At 51.0% G+C, this 16602-nt stretch overlaps 7 protein-coding genes across 7 annotated transcripts; 4 read left to right on the forward strand and 3 right to left on the reverse strand.

The window, feature by feature from the left end:
* Window positions 1-78: 78 nt before the first annotated feature.
* On the reverse strand, window positions 79-3829 carry BDW70DRAFT_168356 (tRNA adenylyltransferase; the record flags this gene model as incomplete). The annotated part of the gene is made up of 6 exons (XM_073742444.1): window positions 79-1086; window positions 1138-1559; window positions 1674-1779; window positions 1829-1970; window positions 2224-2443; window positions 2497-3829. 6 exons carry the CDS (start codon window positions 3827-3829, stop codon window positions 79-81), a joined length of 3231 nt encoding a protein of 1076 aa, XP_073595862.1.
* Window positions 3830-4281: 452 nt separating this feature from the next.
* BDW70DRAFT_136682 (TRAPP III-specific subunit 85 family protein) lies at window positions 4282-6936 on the forward strand. Its single transcript, XM_073736904.1, has 2 exons — window positions 4282-5654; window positions 5706-6936. Exons 1-2 carry the CDS (start codon window positions 4589-4591, stop codon window positions 6860-6862), a joined length of 2223 nt encoding a protein of 740 aa, XP_073595863.1. The 5' UTR covers window positions 4282-4588; the 3' UTR covers window positions 6863-6936.
* A 188-nt stretch (window positions 6937-7124) lies between these two features.
* Window positions 7125-8936, forward strand: BDW70DRAFT_54558 (putative vacuolar sorting protein SNF7 family protein). Its single transcript, XM_073744249.1, has 5 exons — window positions 7125-7262; window positions 7327-7597; window positions 7674-7895; window positions 7963-8157; window positions 8210-8936. The coding sequence occupies exons 1-5, from the start codon at window positions 7216-7218 to the stop codon at window positions 8894-8896; spliced, it is 1422 nt and encodes a 473-aa protein (XP_073595864.1). The 5' UTR covers window positions 7125-7215; the 3' UTR covers window positions 8897-8936.
* On the reverse strand, window positions 8936-10693 carry rad18 (E3 ubiquitin-protein ligase RAD18). Its single transcript, XM_073744250.1, has 3 exons — window positions 9948-10693; window positions 9785-9896; window positions 8936-9723 (listed from the first exon to the last, which is right to left on the reverse strand). The coding sequence occupies exons 1-3, from the start codon at window positions 10462-10464 to the stop codon at window positions 8976-8978; spliced, it is 1377 nt and encodes a 458-aa protein (XP_073595865.1). The 5' UTR covers window positions 10465-10693; the 3' UTR covers window positions 8936-8975.
* On the forward strand, window positions 10587-12631 carry BDW70DRAFT_54612 (uncharacterized protein). Its single transcript, XM_073744251.1, has 9 exons — window positions 10587-10768; window positions 10819-10874; window positions 10922-11175; window positions 11239-11417; window positions 11483-11755; window positions 11811-11835; window positions 11883-12014; window positions 12062-12238; window positions 12293-12631. Exons 1-9 carry the CDS (start codon window positions 10709-10711, stop codon window positions 12442-12444), a joined length of 1308 nt encoding a protein of 435 aa, XP_073595866.1. The 5' UTR covers window positions 10587-10708; the 3' UTR covers window positions 12445-12631.
* A 219-nt stretch (window positions 12632-12850) lies between these two features.
* BDW70DRAFT_160213 (glycoside hydrolase family 125 protein) lies at window positions 12851-14590 on the forward strand (the record flags this gene model as incomplete). The annotated part of the gene is made up of 3 exons (XM_073740805.1): window positions 12851-12984; window positions 13046-14256; window positions 14322-14590. The coding sequence occupies 3 exons, from the start codon at window positions 12851-12853 to the stop codon at window positions 14588-14590; spliced, it is 1614 nt and encodes a 537-aa protein (XP_073595867.1).
* A 120-nt stretch (window positions 14591-14710) lies between these two features.
* On the reverse strand, window positions 14711-16445 carry pex12 (ubiquitin-protein ligase peroxin 12). Its single transcript, XM_073744252.1, has 2 exons — window positions 16343-16445; window positions 14711-16284 (listed from the first exon to the last, which is right to left on the reverse strand). The coding sequence occupies exons 1-2, from the start codon at window positions 16398-16400 to the stop codon at window positions 14873-14875; spliced, it is 1470 nt and encodes a 489-aa protein (XP_073595868.1). The 5' UTR covers window positions 16401-16445; the 3' UTR covers window positions 14711-14872.
* Window positions 16446-16602: the final 157 nt, after the last annotated feature.

The raw sequence follows: 16602 nt of genomic DNA on the forward strand, positions 1-16602 counted from the left end.
AGCGGTACTGCCATGAACGAGTTCCGCGAAGATCGCTTGTAACGCTAACAATGGCTTGGACTGGCAGTTTCAATTTGTCTAACTACATGTGTTGTATCCAAAATAAGTCGGGTCATCAGAGTTAATCTCAGCAAGTAGACACGCCTCCAAAGTCTCATCAGCCTCAACCAATATTTGTATCTCTTTCCCAATGTTCTCCTTTGCCTCCCGTTGCCCCTGATCAGTATTCACATGCACAGGATGCTCGAGTGCATATCTAAGCAGATACACGGCGCCCTGAAGTTGTTTCTTTAATTTTCCCAGCTCGTCTGCTTTCTTCCCATCTACACGCTTTGATTCTCCCTCTTCTTCAAAGATATGAATCCAGCATGAGCAGATAGCACCAAGCATCTCCCCCCGCCATCTCCATAACCGCGGGTATGCGTTGAGAATCACGGCTCTTGTGGCGGAAAGTGCGGATAGAAGAAGAGGTGGGTGTGCAGTACCAAACGGGTTGGAGAGCGTGCTGTAGATGAGCGGAATGATCTCTTGAAGATACTTGGTTGTGTGAATACCGATGTCTGCGCAGGTTATTGCGACCTGATCAAGAAGAAAAGTTGAGAGACGCGGATGAGGAAAAGAAGCGAAGGTAGAGCCTGAGCTCGTGGTTGGGTTCGTTGAGCTGATGTGGTGAAAGGATGGGATGAGATGGTCGCGTAGAGTTTTTGTTGTTGTTGATATAAACTTCTCTTCGTCTGTTAGCTGTCGAGCGGACGAGGTATCTCGGTTCGTGGCTGGCGATAGTCTGTAGCTCGTTTGGACGAGGGAACGCAGCGCGGGGTATGCCCCGCTGAGAAGCTGGATAGAGTCATCTTCTGGCGTGATTGTTGGCAGGGAGTGGAAGAGTGGTCTGATAGCGTCCTCAAAGACAGAGGAGAGGTTTGTCCGGCGGAGAATATCTGATTTGCTTTCACGAATGGGGACGAGGAATTCAGAAAGCAAGATGCAGCCTAGGCGCTTGTAGAAATGGCTGCTATCGTCTATCAAGGCGAGAATGGGCGGGACTAGGAGGGGGAAGTGGGCTTCAAGGGTGTTGATGTCGGCGGCCTGGTGTCTAGTTAGTATTAGATGAAAGATCTAGTTATGTATAGTACGCACCTTGTATTGGTTGACAATCCAGGCAAAAACAGTCGTGATGTAGGCGTCTTGCAACTTCCATGGCTTCGTCTCAGGATCCAGGATACTCGAATCAAACCGTGGCAATGGAATAGGGTGGAAATTCTTCCGGCCAGATTCCGTGATGGCCGGATTCTTCGCTTTGGCGAAGATAGGTCGGACCCGGCTTTTGAGGATGGATTCTATTGTCAGCCAGAAAGACGATGCCTCTACAAAAACCCTCAGCATGATAGTGGAAGCAGTGAAAGCCTCGTGTGTATTCCATGCGTCTGCATCGGAGGAGAAGCTTGCCAAAGCAATAACGACACTGGACACGCATTCGGACTGCTCAAATGGAAGCAAAGCGTTCAACCGTGAAATAACCGACACAGCGAGCGTAGACCGTTGCCGACTTTCATCTTGCGCTGCATATAGTCAGCTAGATCAGAAATATACTTGATTCAGGGGCCAACGCCCACATTGTGATGATAACTCCTCTGGCGATTCCGCGAAGACTGGTAACGGCAGAGCAAGCTCACTAGCCCAGGTGTAGAATCTGTTGATCGCACTCTTATCCACGTCCGACAAATTCTCAGGAGACTGATTTCTCAAAGACGCCTCAGCAATGAGGAGGTTTTGAAGAATCTGTTAATTGTCAACATTGCCTGACGCATGAGATATTCAAGGTGCGTACTTTGCTGTTATCTGAGCTACTGTAGGTGGATATTTCTTGCCATAGCTGACTGACAGTAATTGGAGTGAGGTCCGCTAGGATTAAGTCTGGAATGAGCGCGAGTGCTGGCTGTTGAAGAGCCGCATTTGCCGCATTACGCAGGCTTTCCATTATTAAGATGAAATTTTTGGCCAACTACTATCCTAACTTGCCATGGATGAGGAAAGTCAAGAGTTGCGGATACATAAATTAGTCTCAGGCTGTTAGAAGAATGCATAATGTTATCGCTGATGTAATCATTTTTTTATGAATCAACACTTACACTGACCTCGAAAGTCAGAACTACAAGCCACTATGATTCTATTTCTATTGGTATGGCTCATAGACCTATCTCTTCTCTCTTAGATTGGAGATACTTCAGAACCCCTTCCTTGTCTTCAACGCCAGGATGCAGCAACTGCCACTCAATTACGAGCTTCAAAGCGTTGGACACCCAGGGCCCCTTCTTTTTGGTTCCGAATGCCTCCATGATTTCGTCCCCTTTTACGATATGCTTCAGATCACAGACGTCTTGGAGGTCCTGCTCTACAATGTAGGAAAGGAATTGATCATAGCTTTGCACCACTGCGGCAAAGGCTGGCGTGTAAGTGGCTATGCTTGAAGATGAAAGAAGAAAGGTAGGGTCTCACCTTTGACAAAGTCCCCTCCCTGCATGATTTCCTGCAGAAGCGACAAGAGGATACAGAATCTCCAGTCCGTGCTCCATGATCGGATGTGCAACCCGAGCTGCTGCCGAATTTCCGCAGCTGTCCCTTCCATTCGCCCCTCCACCAGCGCGGTTTTCACATCAATGATGTTGCGCCAATGGGTACCTGTTTGTTTTAGTATATTCACGGTTCTGTTATCCGCCCGCAGGCTGTCCCGTGCGGTCTCCGCCATGCGCGGCGGTACCAGTTTCGTTCCTTGGACGCGTGTAGGAACCGCTGACCAAGGTGCAAATGCAACAATAACCCAGGAATAATATGTCTCGAGAGAGTCACGAACGAGCAAGCCGCGAACTCGACTGACAGTTCCAGAATCATCCTCTGAACACAAGCGATGGAGCGCATCGTAAGCGAGAGACCAAGTGGAATAGTCCGCCGTAGCGTCGTCCTGGAAGTTCGCGAAAATAATGGGATACAAATTAAGGCGATCAATGATGTGAAGCGCACCACGCGGATCAGGACCTTGAAGCATCTTTTGCACCTCTATGCCCACACGTTCCCTACTAATCTTGAGCTTAAGCGCCGCGCCAATATCGCCATGCTGCATTGCATTCTCTGTGTCTTTGTCAATGCGGAACCCTAGTCGGCTAGCAAAGCGGATGAGGCGCAGCACTCGAAGGGGGTCGTCTTTAAAAGTCTGATATGGCTCCATCGGCGTACGAATGATCTCATCTCGCATGTCGTCCAAACCCCTCCCGGTGAGATCTTCCACCTTTGATTCATTCAAATTGTAGAACAGAGCATTTATCGTCGCGTCTCGACGCAAGGCATCTTCCTCCGCTGTTCCGAACTCCATTTGTGGTGTCCGACTATTCTCATCGTACGCTTCCTTTCGGAGGTTGACCAAGTCCACATCGAAGCCAAATATCTTGGTTGTCACAGTCTCCAGATGCTTTGACTTCTCTGGGTTCGCTTCTATTTTATGGAGGCTGAGTTCCTTCTCTCCATTCTGCCCTTTATACTTATCCAAGTTCTCGGGGATATCCAGATACTCTTTAAGCATAGTACCGAACTGATAACCAGTCATGTTATTTATCGCAACGTCAATGTCATGGCTTTCCACACCCAGCAACTTATCCCGCACCCAGCCTCCCGTGAACCGAAGGACAGTCTTAGTGCCGTCGCCATGTGCGTTCGCTGTATCGCAGTCTTGAATATACTGAGCGACGTCGAGAAGAAGATCCTTCAACGTATTTTCGGGGGGTGTGAGTTGTATGGTCGGGAGCTGTTGCGAGGTACCGTCCGCGGCTGGATTCATGGTTGCAACGCCGGCTTCCGTGGTCGTGGTCGTAGAAATACGCCGTCTCTTCTTTGCGCGCGGTGAGGGAAAATCACCGAGCTGATGACGGCTCATATAACGGCTGAATAAAGCAAGCTGGATCGGAATGCGGTGCGAAGTGGGCTGGCGAAATGAGGGGCTTCTAGTAAAATACGGCGCTCTTTGTGTTAGCCTGGTGAAGACCCGTATAGCAAAAGAGGAACAAGAATAAGCGAACATAAAGGAAGGGTCATCCCTGGGGGAGACAAGACCAAGGGGAAGCCTTCTGAGTCAAATCTTGGGACAACTTAAAGGTATTACTGAGGCACAGCAACAAAGCCCAGCGAGCCTTGAGCGGCAGCCGACGATCACCGCCTTCATTCCCTTGAATGGCTTCGACAAGTTCTCTTCAACACAGCTGTGATACTTGAAGAACTCTCATTGACTCATTCCTGTCATCCGGCAGTCTGTAAGTATATCTTTTCAGTCACAAGCTGAGGTGATGTGCCAGTCATTGCGGTCCGCTTGTCCTGAAGAATTGCTCCACGTTTATGCGCAGTGAGTTGGCTTCAACTGCCGCGCTGCCTCACTTTAATTATCGTCGTCATCTTTCGCAACCTCGGAGGCACCCTGACCATTTGTCGCGCCGTAGACATCTTGCGGCCATTATTCAGCTTCCTTAACTCGCCATTCCCTCGGATGGGCTAAGTCTAGTTCCTTTCTTCCTATTTTTCGTCTGTTGGAATCCATTCGGTGTCCATGACATCGCCCGGAGATGCTGCTCCGGTCAAACCTCCGCCGTCCTTCTCGCCCGGCGTACCCCGAGTCCCATCCAAGACGAGATACCCTCAGCGCCGCGACTCGTCTGCGTCTTTGGATACGGAAAGGGTGGAGTCCAGAATAGCGTCGTCTCCCACCACACCGTTGTCGAATACCGATCTTCCCATCCGGTCTGCGTCCCCATCCGCTCGATCCACCAGGTCATCTACCCCTCAAATAGGGAGAACGTCACTCGGGTCGCCCTTGGATGGGCGCGCGGACACTGCTTTAGATACGCGGTCTCTAATTATCCGGTCTTTTTCACCCGTTGTTGGTGTCTACGCATCTCCGGACACTGATGAGCTGGTGCGTCAGAAAGGGTTCAAGGGCGGTTTCTGGGAGCTGATTCGACCCTTTGGAGAAAATGTACAAGGTAAACTGGTTGTTCGCGACAGTGTCGGGTCAAGTCGTGGCTGGGAAGATTACGGAGTTCGGTTTGTCGACTTGGGGGACATATGTCGGGCCCCTAATGACCCAAGTCAGGGTTACAACTCGTCGCTAGCCCAGGTTGAAGCAGTCCTAGAAAAGCAGCTGGATTCAGCCGACGGTCCGCCAAGCGGACCATTACATCCGAAAGATCTAGCAGGTCTTTCCTCTACTTCACCTCTATATAAACTATATCTACGCCAATTGTTGTCAATCGCGTCAGCCTCACCCCATGAGACATTTCGCCATCCTGTCGCAAGTGTGATTGCTATCAGTTCCCGCAACCCCGCCCCGCTGGAATCGCTCCGACAACTGTATGCAGATACAAATACTGGCCCACGGAAAGTGCCCGACTGGATACATCCAGAGTACCTTCGGTACTATGTCCTTGTCCACGACGAGGACCGCGATGATATTTCCGCTTCAACCAAACTTTATGATCAGATGAAGCGTCATTTCGGCTTACACTGTCACCTGCTAAGGCTACGCAGCAATCAGTGTGTCGTCACGGATGATGATAGTGTCCAGGTGCCGGAATGCGAGTGGTTATCACCTTCAGAGTGGCTTTCCGAACGGCCAGGTACGCGAAAATATATAATTTCGTCTTAAATATAAACGCTAACTGTCCCAGAACCACTTGTTGATCTCGACTCGGACGGTCTTCTGTATCTATTCGACTCTGATGTAATGGCAATCAAAGGGTTCGTTCGAGAACTCGTCGCGCAGTCCATTGTCCCATTTATGGAAAATAGGGTTGCTGTCTGGAACGATCAGGTAGCGTCGCGAAGGCGTGGTATCAGCGGCAGATTCATGTCGATATCTCGCAAATGGGCCGGTTTTGGAACGAGTTCTCGTTCAAGCTCAGGCTCTGGCGGAGCAAGCGGAAATTACAACGTATCCCAAGGCTTCTATCATTATGATCACTCGGAAGCAATCCTGCGGAAGATGGCAGACTATGCCTTCATGCTTCGTGATTGGAAATTGGCTGCATCCACATATGAGCTCTTGCGTTCAGACTATGCCAATGATAAAGCTTGGAAATACCACGCCGGCGCCTACGAAATGTGCGCAGTCAGCACACTACTGAACCCTCTTGGGGCGGGTTCAAAGATAAAAGTCGAGAGCATTGACCAAATGTTCGACACTGCCTGCTATTCGTATCTGACTCGATGCTCGGACGCCCCTATCACCTTACGTTGCCTTACACTTGCCGTTGAATTACTGAAATCGCGGGGTGGCTCCGCGGCCGAAAGCGCAGCCAAATGGGCCATGCGGGCCATGGACCTTGGCTTGGTGGAGTCTGTCGGCCAGGGCCTCCTAAGCGAAAGGATCTCCTCATGCTACGCTTCACGAGCACCTCCTAACGGGTTACGATTCGGCGGTCGCCGTCGCAAGGCCGGTATGTGGAGTCTTTTCGCTGCGGATATGTGGCTCAAACTTGGGAAGCCATCGCTAGCCTCAGCCTGTCTTGAGGAGGCTGAACGTCTATACGCAGACGTTTTGGGCAGCGACGGTGTCTTTCCAATGCCGGAGATGCAGACCTTTGTTGATAACCTTCGTCTCTCTGTGAAGGTTGGGTACCTCGAAGCTCGAGGGTTGGATGTCAAGGAGGAAACGGGCAGTACGAATCCCCTGGACGATGAGGAGACCAGCGAGAAGCTAGATAGACGCATGAACCGGCGATCTTTGATTGGCAACCTTAACCCCTTAGACACTGCGACTCTTGTTCAACTTCAGACTGCGAGAGACGGGGATAATGTGCCAAGTGACGATTTTGAACGAGCATAAATATTTGACGATGACGGAAATGAGACGCGTAGCAGGCTGAATAGTATAATAGAATTTTACGAAGTGGTCTCACGCGAGGCTTATATACGTTTTCCACTCCTCAGCTTTTTGGTAGTTGTTCCTTCAGTCCACAATAGACTCCACTGGTTGCCAGGATACCCACCACGTGATACGTCACCCCTTATCGATAAGGCGTCAACTAACCGTCGTTGATGGAATCATGTTATAGGTTGCGACCAACCTCTGATCAAGCGCGCACACTGGGTCATCCCATAGAAGGGCAGACGCCGGCAGCCTCCTGAGCCTCTAGTAACTTTCACAAAGTCACATAGTCAAAATCGCAGACGCTGACCATGAGCGACCTCCTCAATTATATCCTCTCCCAGGACTCTTTCAGAAAGTACAGTAAATACCACACAGCACGCCAGATCTCCAGCGCTAACATCTCTCCTGTTTTGCGAAAGGAATCGTCTCCCCTCCCTCTATTCCGATTTTTCGATCCAGAAGAAGACGAACCCGGACGGATACCAAGTTAACGTGGCAGCATGGGAACAGGCCCTGACGAGAGCCGCGAGGAATGGGTATATCTCCTCACAAACGTTTTCGCAGCACACCGGTGATGGAAAGGTGCAACGGCGCAAGGCAAACCATTTGACACTGCACGTTAGTGAAGGACTTTTGAGGGATTTGGAAATCCCGGAGTTAGGGCGGCCAGTCGCGCTGGGGGCTGTTTTTGTATGTTCATCTTACATTGCGGGAATTAAGCGTGGTATTTGGTTTTCCAGAGCTAAGGCGTGTTTTGCGGTTCTAGGAAGATGCCGTGTGGAATCGGACTATGGTTCCGGTGCATTTGTATAAAGCCAGCGCAGCGAGTCTGCGCCAACCGCAATGGGGTCTTATTGATACGACAGCTTTGAGCCCTTGGAATGTTATGGCGTGGGGGTTGAAGCAGATACGTGGTGTTGTGGTTGGGTCTGGCTCCGATGCTCCTAGGTTGCAGACTCAGGAGTTGGTTCTGGTGAGCAACCTTCAGGTATGTGCGGTATTCGGACAATCATGATATGACTGACACCTGTACTTGTTTGCTGATTACGGTATAGGAAGCGGCAGAGAAGCTCGTTAAGCAGGTATTGGGCGCGAGCCCTTCCAGGACAGATCTCGTTTTTTCCAAAGAAAGCTTTGTGGAAGCCTTTGGCACGATTCTAAATGAGAATAGCGAGCTCTCCGATACTGACTACGACGTTCTAATGCTCTATTTATCCCGCGACAAGGGTGCCATCGCATATGATGGCAAGGTATGTGATGCGGGTTATATACTAGATATGATTAAGACTAAATATATGCTAGACAATCAGATTCCGGCCCACGGATGATTCTCCAAGAGAGATTACTGAACAAGACACGGCGATTTCCTTGATCAAGTCTCTTACGACAACGATGATGAGACAGGTTGGAAACCTGGAAAAGAAAATCGCCGAGCTTGATGCAACCGCAAGAGCTGCTCTCAGTAATAAGAATCGCGTATCAGCCCTCGCTGCATTGCGGTCGAAGAAGCTCGCCGAGCATAATCTACAGCAGAGACTTGATACTCTCGCACAACTTGAGCAAACCCAGCTCAAGATCGAACAGACCACGGACCATGTGGAGTACCTCAAAGTGATGAAATCCAGCACGGACGCCCTTCGAGGTCTCAATGCTCAGCTCGGTGATGTCTCCAAGGTTGAGGATGTCGTCTATGAGCTGCGCGAGGAAATGTCCAAAGTGGACGAGATAGGAAACATCATGGGTGAAGCCGGGCCACAGATTGATGAGACTGAGATTGACGAGGAGCTTGAAGAGCTGGAGTTCAAGGAACGGGAAGCGAAGGAAGAGCAGGAGGCAGAGAGAACCAGGAAGCAGCTCGCCGAGCTCGACAACCTTGGTCTGGAAACAAAAGGGGCTATCCGGAAAGCACCAGTGGGGCAGAACATCGATTCTGCCTTGGAAGACAGCATTGAAAAGCTATCCCAGATGTCGGTCGAAGAAGGAGCTTGAGGTAATATCGCAGTTCCCAGAGGTCACTCTTGCTTAGTTGAGAAGACTAGCACAGAGGTACTGAGGGGCCGGCGCAGTCCTAGCTATTGCTGGAGTTCGGAGCTGTCTGAATGTCGGCCTCGCTGACGAGACCGTTTGACAGATTCAATGCGGCGTTCTCCGGGTTGGACGCACTGCTGGAGATGGGAATCGCCTGGGCATCGCCCTCGGTCACATTCTTCATCGGCGAATTCACCGCACGATCTATCCCGCTTAATGCTTGGGAAGAATCTGGTACCGGGCGAACCTCTGTTCTATTGTCGATAGCATCCTGAGGATCCATTGTGCTTCTCTTGTCCACATCTTGCGGAGTTAGCGAAGCTTCGATAGGCTGATCAACGAGTTGGGCGCTTCGGGAAGCGTTCGGTATTGTTGAGCGAATAACAGCATCGTTTTTCTTTCGCGCATTCGCGATCAATGCCTTGAAATCAGTGTCATAGTTCGCCGACCACTCTTCCGTATTAAAATCCTTATTCATTACAGCGTTCGTTGGGTCGGTGGGAGTGACTGAGTTTCCTCCTTGGGTCCGCTCCCAGACGTCCAATTCACGCAGTAACTCTCGTTTCGGTTTCGGTGTCCTAGAGTCACAGTTGGCGTTCCACAAGTTCAACCACTCAGTATGTCGCCTTTGCAGCAAAGCTCGCGGGCCCCAGTTTGGTATACCCAAATCCTTCAATTTCTTTCGTAGCACTGTATCTTTCAGCAGAGAATAATTTATAACAGGAAGTCTTTCCGGTGGTTTTTCCGTCGCTGCTGGGAACGATCTGCGCGGGCCAGGTGCTAACGACCTATAGGCACTGGATTAGCACTATGGATAGCACCCTCGCACCAACGGTATGAGGATCTTACCCAAAAGCCGCCGGCTTCGATTCCTCTGCACTCCCCGTACAGGAGTCAAGATGACGGAACACGGCTTCTTCTTTCATCCTCCGTCCACATACAGGGCACGGCACCAAGCCGTCTGCAAATCAAAGTTAGCGGATACCAGCAATGAACGCTTTGAAGAACATACCCGGCATATAGTCCTCATCATTACCATCATCTATAACTTGGACTGGAGTAGCTTGCGGCTGCCGACTAGCCCCTCGACTCTGTGATCTGGTGCGAATACCCTCCTCAGGAAGACCATCTGTGCCGACAATGGCATTCGGCTGTATTTTCCGCTTTTTCGATGCAGGCTCTTCCGCGGCCAGATCTTCACTATCATCCCTGCCAGCTTGCGCCTTCCTAGCTAGCTGTAATATGCTTGGTCTAGCATTCTTAAACCCCTCAACAAGCTCCTGCACCACCCAATTGCGCCGCAACTTCAGCTCCTGATCAGAGCTCCGGCATGTAGGACATTTTCCCTCTGTACTCAAACACCGGCGGATACATAACGAGCAAAATGTGTGGCTGCACGACGTGATCACAGGGTTGTCGAAAAAGTCCTTGCAGACTTGACAGCGGAGGGACGTTTCAAAAGGCGCGAGAAGCGTTAACGGCGTGTCGAGCCAATCGGTCGAGTCCGGGATGTCAAATGTCGGCTCCATCAGTTCAAACGCGATGGTAGCCGCCTTCCAGGTATAACTTCTCCGCGAAGCTCTTGCCTATATCTCGGTGTCGTGAGAGCTTGGGCGGATTCAGGATGGCGTTTCTCGATTGGGGAAAGAAATGGCGGCCTGCGCCAAGACTGGCTGACTGATACGCGTAAAGTGGTTCGGCGTCACGCGTCGATCACAGTGCCTGCTCACTGCGTCTCCGTTATACAACGACGACACCAAAATTTGTCAAAGGATGGCTATCGCTGATCATAAGAAGTATTTGGCGGAAGCTGTCTTTCATGGAGGTCGTACGGTCAGTAACTGAAAATTGCGGCTCAATTCTTAACCTGACTTGAACAATAGGTTACATATCGCTCGCTGGGCCGAGCAATGAGAGTACACAGCACCCTCGCAAAGCAGTAAGTCAATTAAATCATTATTTCATTCAGCTATTGAATGTGGACAGAATGCTCTATGAGTTTTACCTCAATGAAAACTCCAAGAAACCGTCCAGCGTGCACGCCACCTATGTCCTCACGGGGGTGCCCAAGCCCGTCGAACCCGTGAGGAACGAAGCCACTGCCAACGGCAACGGTGACAACGAGGACGATATCATGCCGAGCAGTCCTTATATCAGCAGCTCGCTACCTAACCAGGAAAATGAATCGGACCAAGTTCCCGTATCTGCCGTACTGCTGGCGCGGGAGGAAGATCTAGAAGGCAAGTATTGACTCACCGTGACGGGCCGGTCATGCCTCTTAATACATCGCTAACTAGCGGTAGATGCAAAATCTACATTTGAGTCAATATCTTCTATATACATTTATAGCCTGCAACCTACCATATTGCAGGATCTCAATGTCCTCACCGATGTCAGTCGTGAGATGCTGGTTAACCATGCGCAAGAGGATCCACTGGAGTACGGAAAGCAATGGGGGATGATCCAAAATACGAATGTCAAGGTACGCTCCGTCTACATATAGGAACTATCGCATAAGCCTTGTCTTGCTGACGTGAAGTCGAACAGAGGAGAACAGGTGCACGACCACCACCACCTCCCCCTTCGAGTACGGTGCCAGCAAAAAGACCTGTCCAATCTGAACCCTTACAGCCAAGAAAGGCAGAAACCAAGAACGGGGAGCCTCCCAAGCCTCTGCAACGCCAGAATTCTGCTTCATCGGCGAAGACGAACGAAAAGGCCCCTCCGGCAAAGAAAGAAAAAAGCAGCTTATTCAGTTCTTTCGCTAAGGCGAAACCGAAGCTCAAGAAAGAAAATTCTGCTACACCAGCTGCTGAATCGGTGAGTCTCTATACGTTGTTTTTACTACAATTCGTGCTTACTAACTGTCTGATAGACTGCAACTAGCGGTGCCGAAGATGGTGATTCATCCAAGCGATCTGTTGATATGTTAGCTAACGGATAATAGCCGTACTTGACGATGCTTCTGAAGACGAGCAAGAAGATCTCTTCCCGGAATCGAGGAAGGAAGGCCCGAGTGAGACCCGCGAAAGCAGAAAGGAACGAGAGGAAAGGCTTAGAAAGATGATGGAAGATGACGGTTGGTTGGCTCGAACATTGCGCATCATCAAATACTAATGAGCGCAGACGAAGATGAAGAGATGCTTGATGCTACAGAACCGCCAACAAAATCCGAAACTATAGACAAGCCGCCCCCAGTGCAGGAGGATCTCAAGGTTGAAGCCACAGTCAAAGGCGGTCGTCGCAGAGGACGGCGGCAAGTCATGAAGAAGGCAGTTAAGAAGGATAGCGAAGGCTACCTCGGTGAGTCTATGCTGCTACTCGGAGAAATGCCGAATTTAGCTAATTATTTCCCAGTAACTGTCGAGGAACCGAGCTGGGAGTCATTCTCGGAGGATGAGCCTGCACCACCACCGCCCAAGAAAAAGCCAGGAGTGAGTGCGCCGAAGGGGAAACCTGGGGCCAAAGCAGGACAGGGGAATATCATGTCGTTTTTTGGCAAGAAGTGAGGTTCAACGCATGATCTATCGCGGGGGTAGCGTGAGTCAGGGAAAGCCATGCATGTTGGAAAGATATGATTGCTTGCCGACGTTAATTTATATATTAATTCCAATGCTATATGACCCCAATGTGGCAATGGACTGTAGCATTCAATTTGGCCCTGGACCGCGTGGACGAATGACCTTGGCTTGCAAGCTGTAATTGGGGATGATCGCCGGGCTTGGAGATCAGCGCTCGCTTCTCCGCATTTCAAGACCAGCCGCCATGTGCAACTCTCGACAAAAACCACGCCCTCCAAGTCGTTGGGGTCCAGTCCCCTTTTAATCCTCACTCTCCTCCGATGGACACAGTAAAGGGATCTGCTGGCCGGTATCTTTAGCCTCAGTCAATTGAATCCGTCCTCAAGGGTCCATCATGTCGCTCCCCGCACTCGTTCTCGCACTGTTGCTCCTCAGCGCAAACGCAAGGGAGGCTGCGGCTTTGAGAGATGAGCCTGCTATCCTCCGGCGGGCCTGCCCGGACTATCTTTCTTATTCTACGACTCCTCAGTAAGTTCTTGTCTTTGTCTTTCGACCTCTGTCGGTGCGAAGCTAAGATCTGTGCTACCAGCCCTCCCTACAGCGGAGGCCCGTTAAACCTCCCATATCAAAGACCAGCAATAGAATGCAGAACGTTCAACTCGTCGGCAGTCGAGCAAGTCATTGAAGACGTTACATCTCGCATGGTCGACAAAGACCTCGCCCAGCTGTTCCGCAACGCCTTCCCAAACACCCTAGACACAACCATCCGCTGGCATACCGACGGGTCCACGACAGCGATACGGCAGAGCAAGAGCAAGAAACAGAACGAGCAATGGACTGGCCCGCAGACCTTTGTCGTTACGGGAGACATAAACGCAGAATGGCTCCGCGACTCAACAAACCAGCTTGCCAACTACCAGACTCTAGCGAATCGAGACCGGCGCCTCTATAACCTAATCCAAGGCGCAATCAACACACAGGCAGAGTTCGTCATCCAGTCGCCCTACTGCAATGCATTTCAGCCGCCGCCTCCAAGCAATATTCCACCTGAAGCCCATAACCAGGATGACCAAGTCCATCCCGCGTACGAACCATCCGTCGTGTTCGAGTGCAAATACGAGCTAGATTCGCTAGCCAACTTCCTCGCCCTTGCAACGGACTTCTACGAAAACACGGGGTCAACTGACTTTCTCACAAGCCGCTGGTACACAGCACTTGATACGCTTCTCGCCGTCCTAGACGCGCAGTCCCAGCCAACCTTTAACACGGAAGGCCAGTTCGTCACGAACCAGTACACTTTCCAACGGAGCACAACCCTAGGAACTGAAACACTCAGTCTAGCTGGTGTCGGGAACCCCCTTAACAGCGGGACAGGGCTCATTCGCAGCGCGTTCCGTCCCAGCGATGACGCAACGATCATGGGCTTCTTTATCCCCGCGAATGCCCAGATGGCTGTACAGCTAAACAAAACAGCAGCTATGCTCCGCGCTGCCGGTGGACATGATGTCCTTGCAAGCAATCTTCACGATCGCAGCGCCCGGCTGTGCAGGGCAATCCAGGAGCACGCTATAGTCAATCACCCTAAATTTGGTGATGTCTATGCGTTCGAGGTGGACGGGTACGGATCCCACGTCTTCATGGATGACGCGAATGTGCCTTCCCTCCTTTCTCTCCCGGTCCTTGGCTACCTTGATATAGATGACCCCGTATACAAGAACACGCGCAAGATGATCCTCTCCAAAGACGGAAATCCGTATTATCTCACCGGCTCTGCATTCCACGGTATTGGTGGTCCGCACAGTGCGTCTATTCTCCTGAATCGCACCCTAAACCTGAACTACAGACATAACTAATTTTGAATACAGTCGGCCTTGAAAACGCTTGGCCCATGTCCCTCTTGATCCAAGCACAGACGTCAGACTCAGATACTGAGATAAGGGAGTGCCTGAGCCTTGTTAAGAACTCGAGCCTGCTTGGTCTTGTGCATGAGTCTATCAATGTTAATAACATCGTCGAGTACACAAGGCCTTGGTTTGCGTGGGCTAATTCCGTCTTTGCCCAAACGGTGCTCAAAATCGCGGCTGAGCGGCCGGCGATTGTTTTCGGAGAAGGGGCTGAGCCGTATGTTCCCTAGTTGCAGGTTTATATGGAGGGCTTGGGATGATCCAGACCTTAGCACTAATAGTTTTACCTGAGGCAGTCGGATGCCAGCATTGTATTGAACTGAATTTGTGGTATTAATCCAATCATCATGCGTATATTAGACGAGCTATACTCAAGTACAATGCCATCGTATGCATAAAGATTTCCGAGCCTAGCCAGGTCTCCATCTATATAGTGTAATCATGCAAGTGGCGCTCGAGACAGCTATGCATTATCAAAAAGCCAAAGATCATAAGAGATGGCGTCGAACAAATCATATAAGAACCCTTCTCAGCCCTTCTGTTCCACTCAATACTCTCCTTCCCGTAACCGGGCACCTCCCCTTCCCGCTCTCCCATTTCCCGTGCCGGCTTTTCCCAGTCTTTGCTGTCGACTCCGTCTCATTTCCATCTCCATCCGCATCATTGCTATCACCAGAGTCGTCCTCCCAAGCCGCCCCGGCACCGTCCCCATTCATAAAGTCAATCTGGCGCTGATGCTCCCCATTCAGCCAGTGAAAGATACATACGTAGCAGTATACGTAGCCTGTCTGGCAGGCGGTGGGGTTGGTGAGCTGGTTCAGGCAGATAGGGCAGGATGAGGCGGCGTCGGAGTCAGCGGGTGGGAGGGGTACGGTGAAGATAGGTAGGTACGAGGACGCAGAAATGGGCGGCTGAATGCGTTTGTGAGGTGAAGAGGATTTAAGCGCTGATTTTGGAGACTGTGGGTCTTGCTTTTGCTTCATTGAAGGTTTACATTTCTTTTCTGAGTGTGAAATCATCCCCTTCGTTATGGGCGCTGGGATATCTAGGGTGTCGGTGGCCTTGCGGGCGAGCTGGCGCGAGAAGTCGCTGGCGTGCCACCATTCGAGGAATTTGAGCGCGAAGATCGACGCCGGCAAAAAGTAGCGAAGAGAAGTTAGAAGTTGCGGGTAGATATTTTGTGGGCTGAAAAGGCCTAGGAGACCGGTGCCTGGACGGGATCGTGCGCTACGGGAGTTGGGGGTTTGAGGTTTGCCTTCCAGGATTTTGGCAATGGCCTGGTGGTCTGCGGAGCTGAGACGACGGATGCGGGTGCCGATCAGCCAAAGAAATGGGGAGGAGTATTTAGTGTTGTCGAAGAGGTAAGCGAGATTGAAGGCGAGGATAGAGAAGTAGTAGGCCGCGTTGACGGAGGGGTAGACGTTGCGGAGGAACCATTTGTATGCGTGCATAAAGCGTTGACGGATGGTTGGATATGGTGGTAAATCGTCGCTCGGATTATATCGAGGGCCACCATTCATGATCAGCGAGGCTTGTGGAGCAGCGTGGATATCGTAGCCTTCGTCTAGCTTGCGCTTCAGATAGGGTATGCCGACCATGACGAGGAGGTTCTTCCACACGTCTGAATTGTGCAGCTTCAAGCTCTCGCGGACAGGTCCAGGAGCACCGAGCTGAGCGCGAGGTATCTCGCCATTCTTGGTCAGGAGAACACGCTCGCGCTTGAGCGAGTAGAAGTTCTCTGTGAAAGAGCCGCCGAAGTTGCGGAGGTAGTACCGCTCAACGATAAGGGAGAGCAACGCATAGACTTCATCAAAAGAGTTCAGGACACGCAGCAGATATCGCGGGTGACGGTGAGTAGCGACGGCAAGGATGTAGCGTATCGAGGGAGGGAGGAGGTCTGATAGCTGTTGTTCCGCGAGCAGTTCTAGCAGGATGGTTGTCAGCTTTCGGGAGCTTCTCCGCATAGAGCTGGCGAGACTTACCAAAGAGCGACGGCTTGAGCTCATCGAACTCTTGCTGGAGGCTGGGTATATACTCCATGGTCCTGATTCAGGATACCAGCCTGCTTTGCAGCACTGAGGACCACAATTGCGCAAGTAGATAGAGTTGAATGGGTTAGAGAGGCCGATTTCCTTGTCCGATCTGGGCCGAGGCTCCTCGGCACGTGGTTGATCAGTCAGCATCAATCACCTACTTCCAGTCAAATAGGCAGTCATTTGCAGTGGCTGAATAAAATAAGCTA

This window comes from Aspergillus foveolatus (genome assembly GCF_047715535.1).
Source record: "Aspergillus foveolatus strain CBS 279.81 unplaced genomic scaffold BDW70scaffold_25, whole genome shotgun sequence".
Classification (NCBI taxonomy): domain Eukaryota; kingdom Fungi; phylum Ascomycota; class Eurotiomycetes; order Eurotiales; family Aspergillaceae; genus Aspergillus; species Aspergillus foveolatus.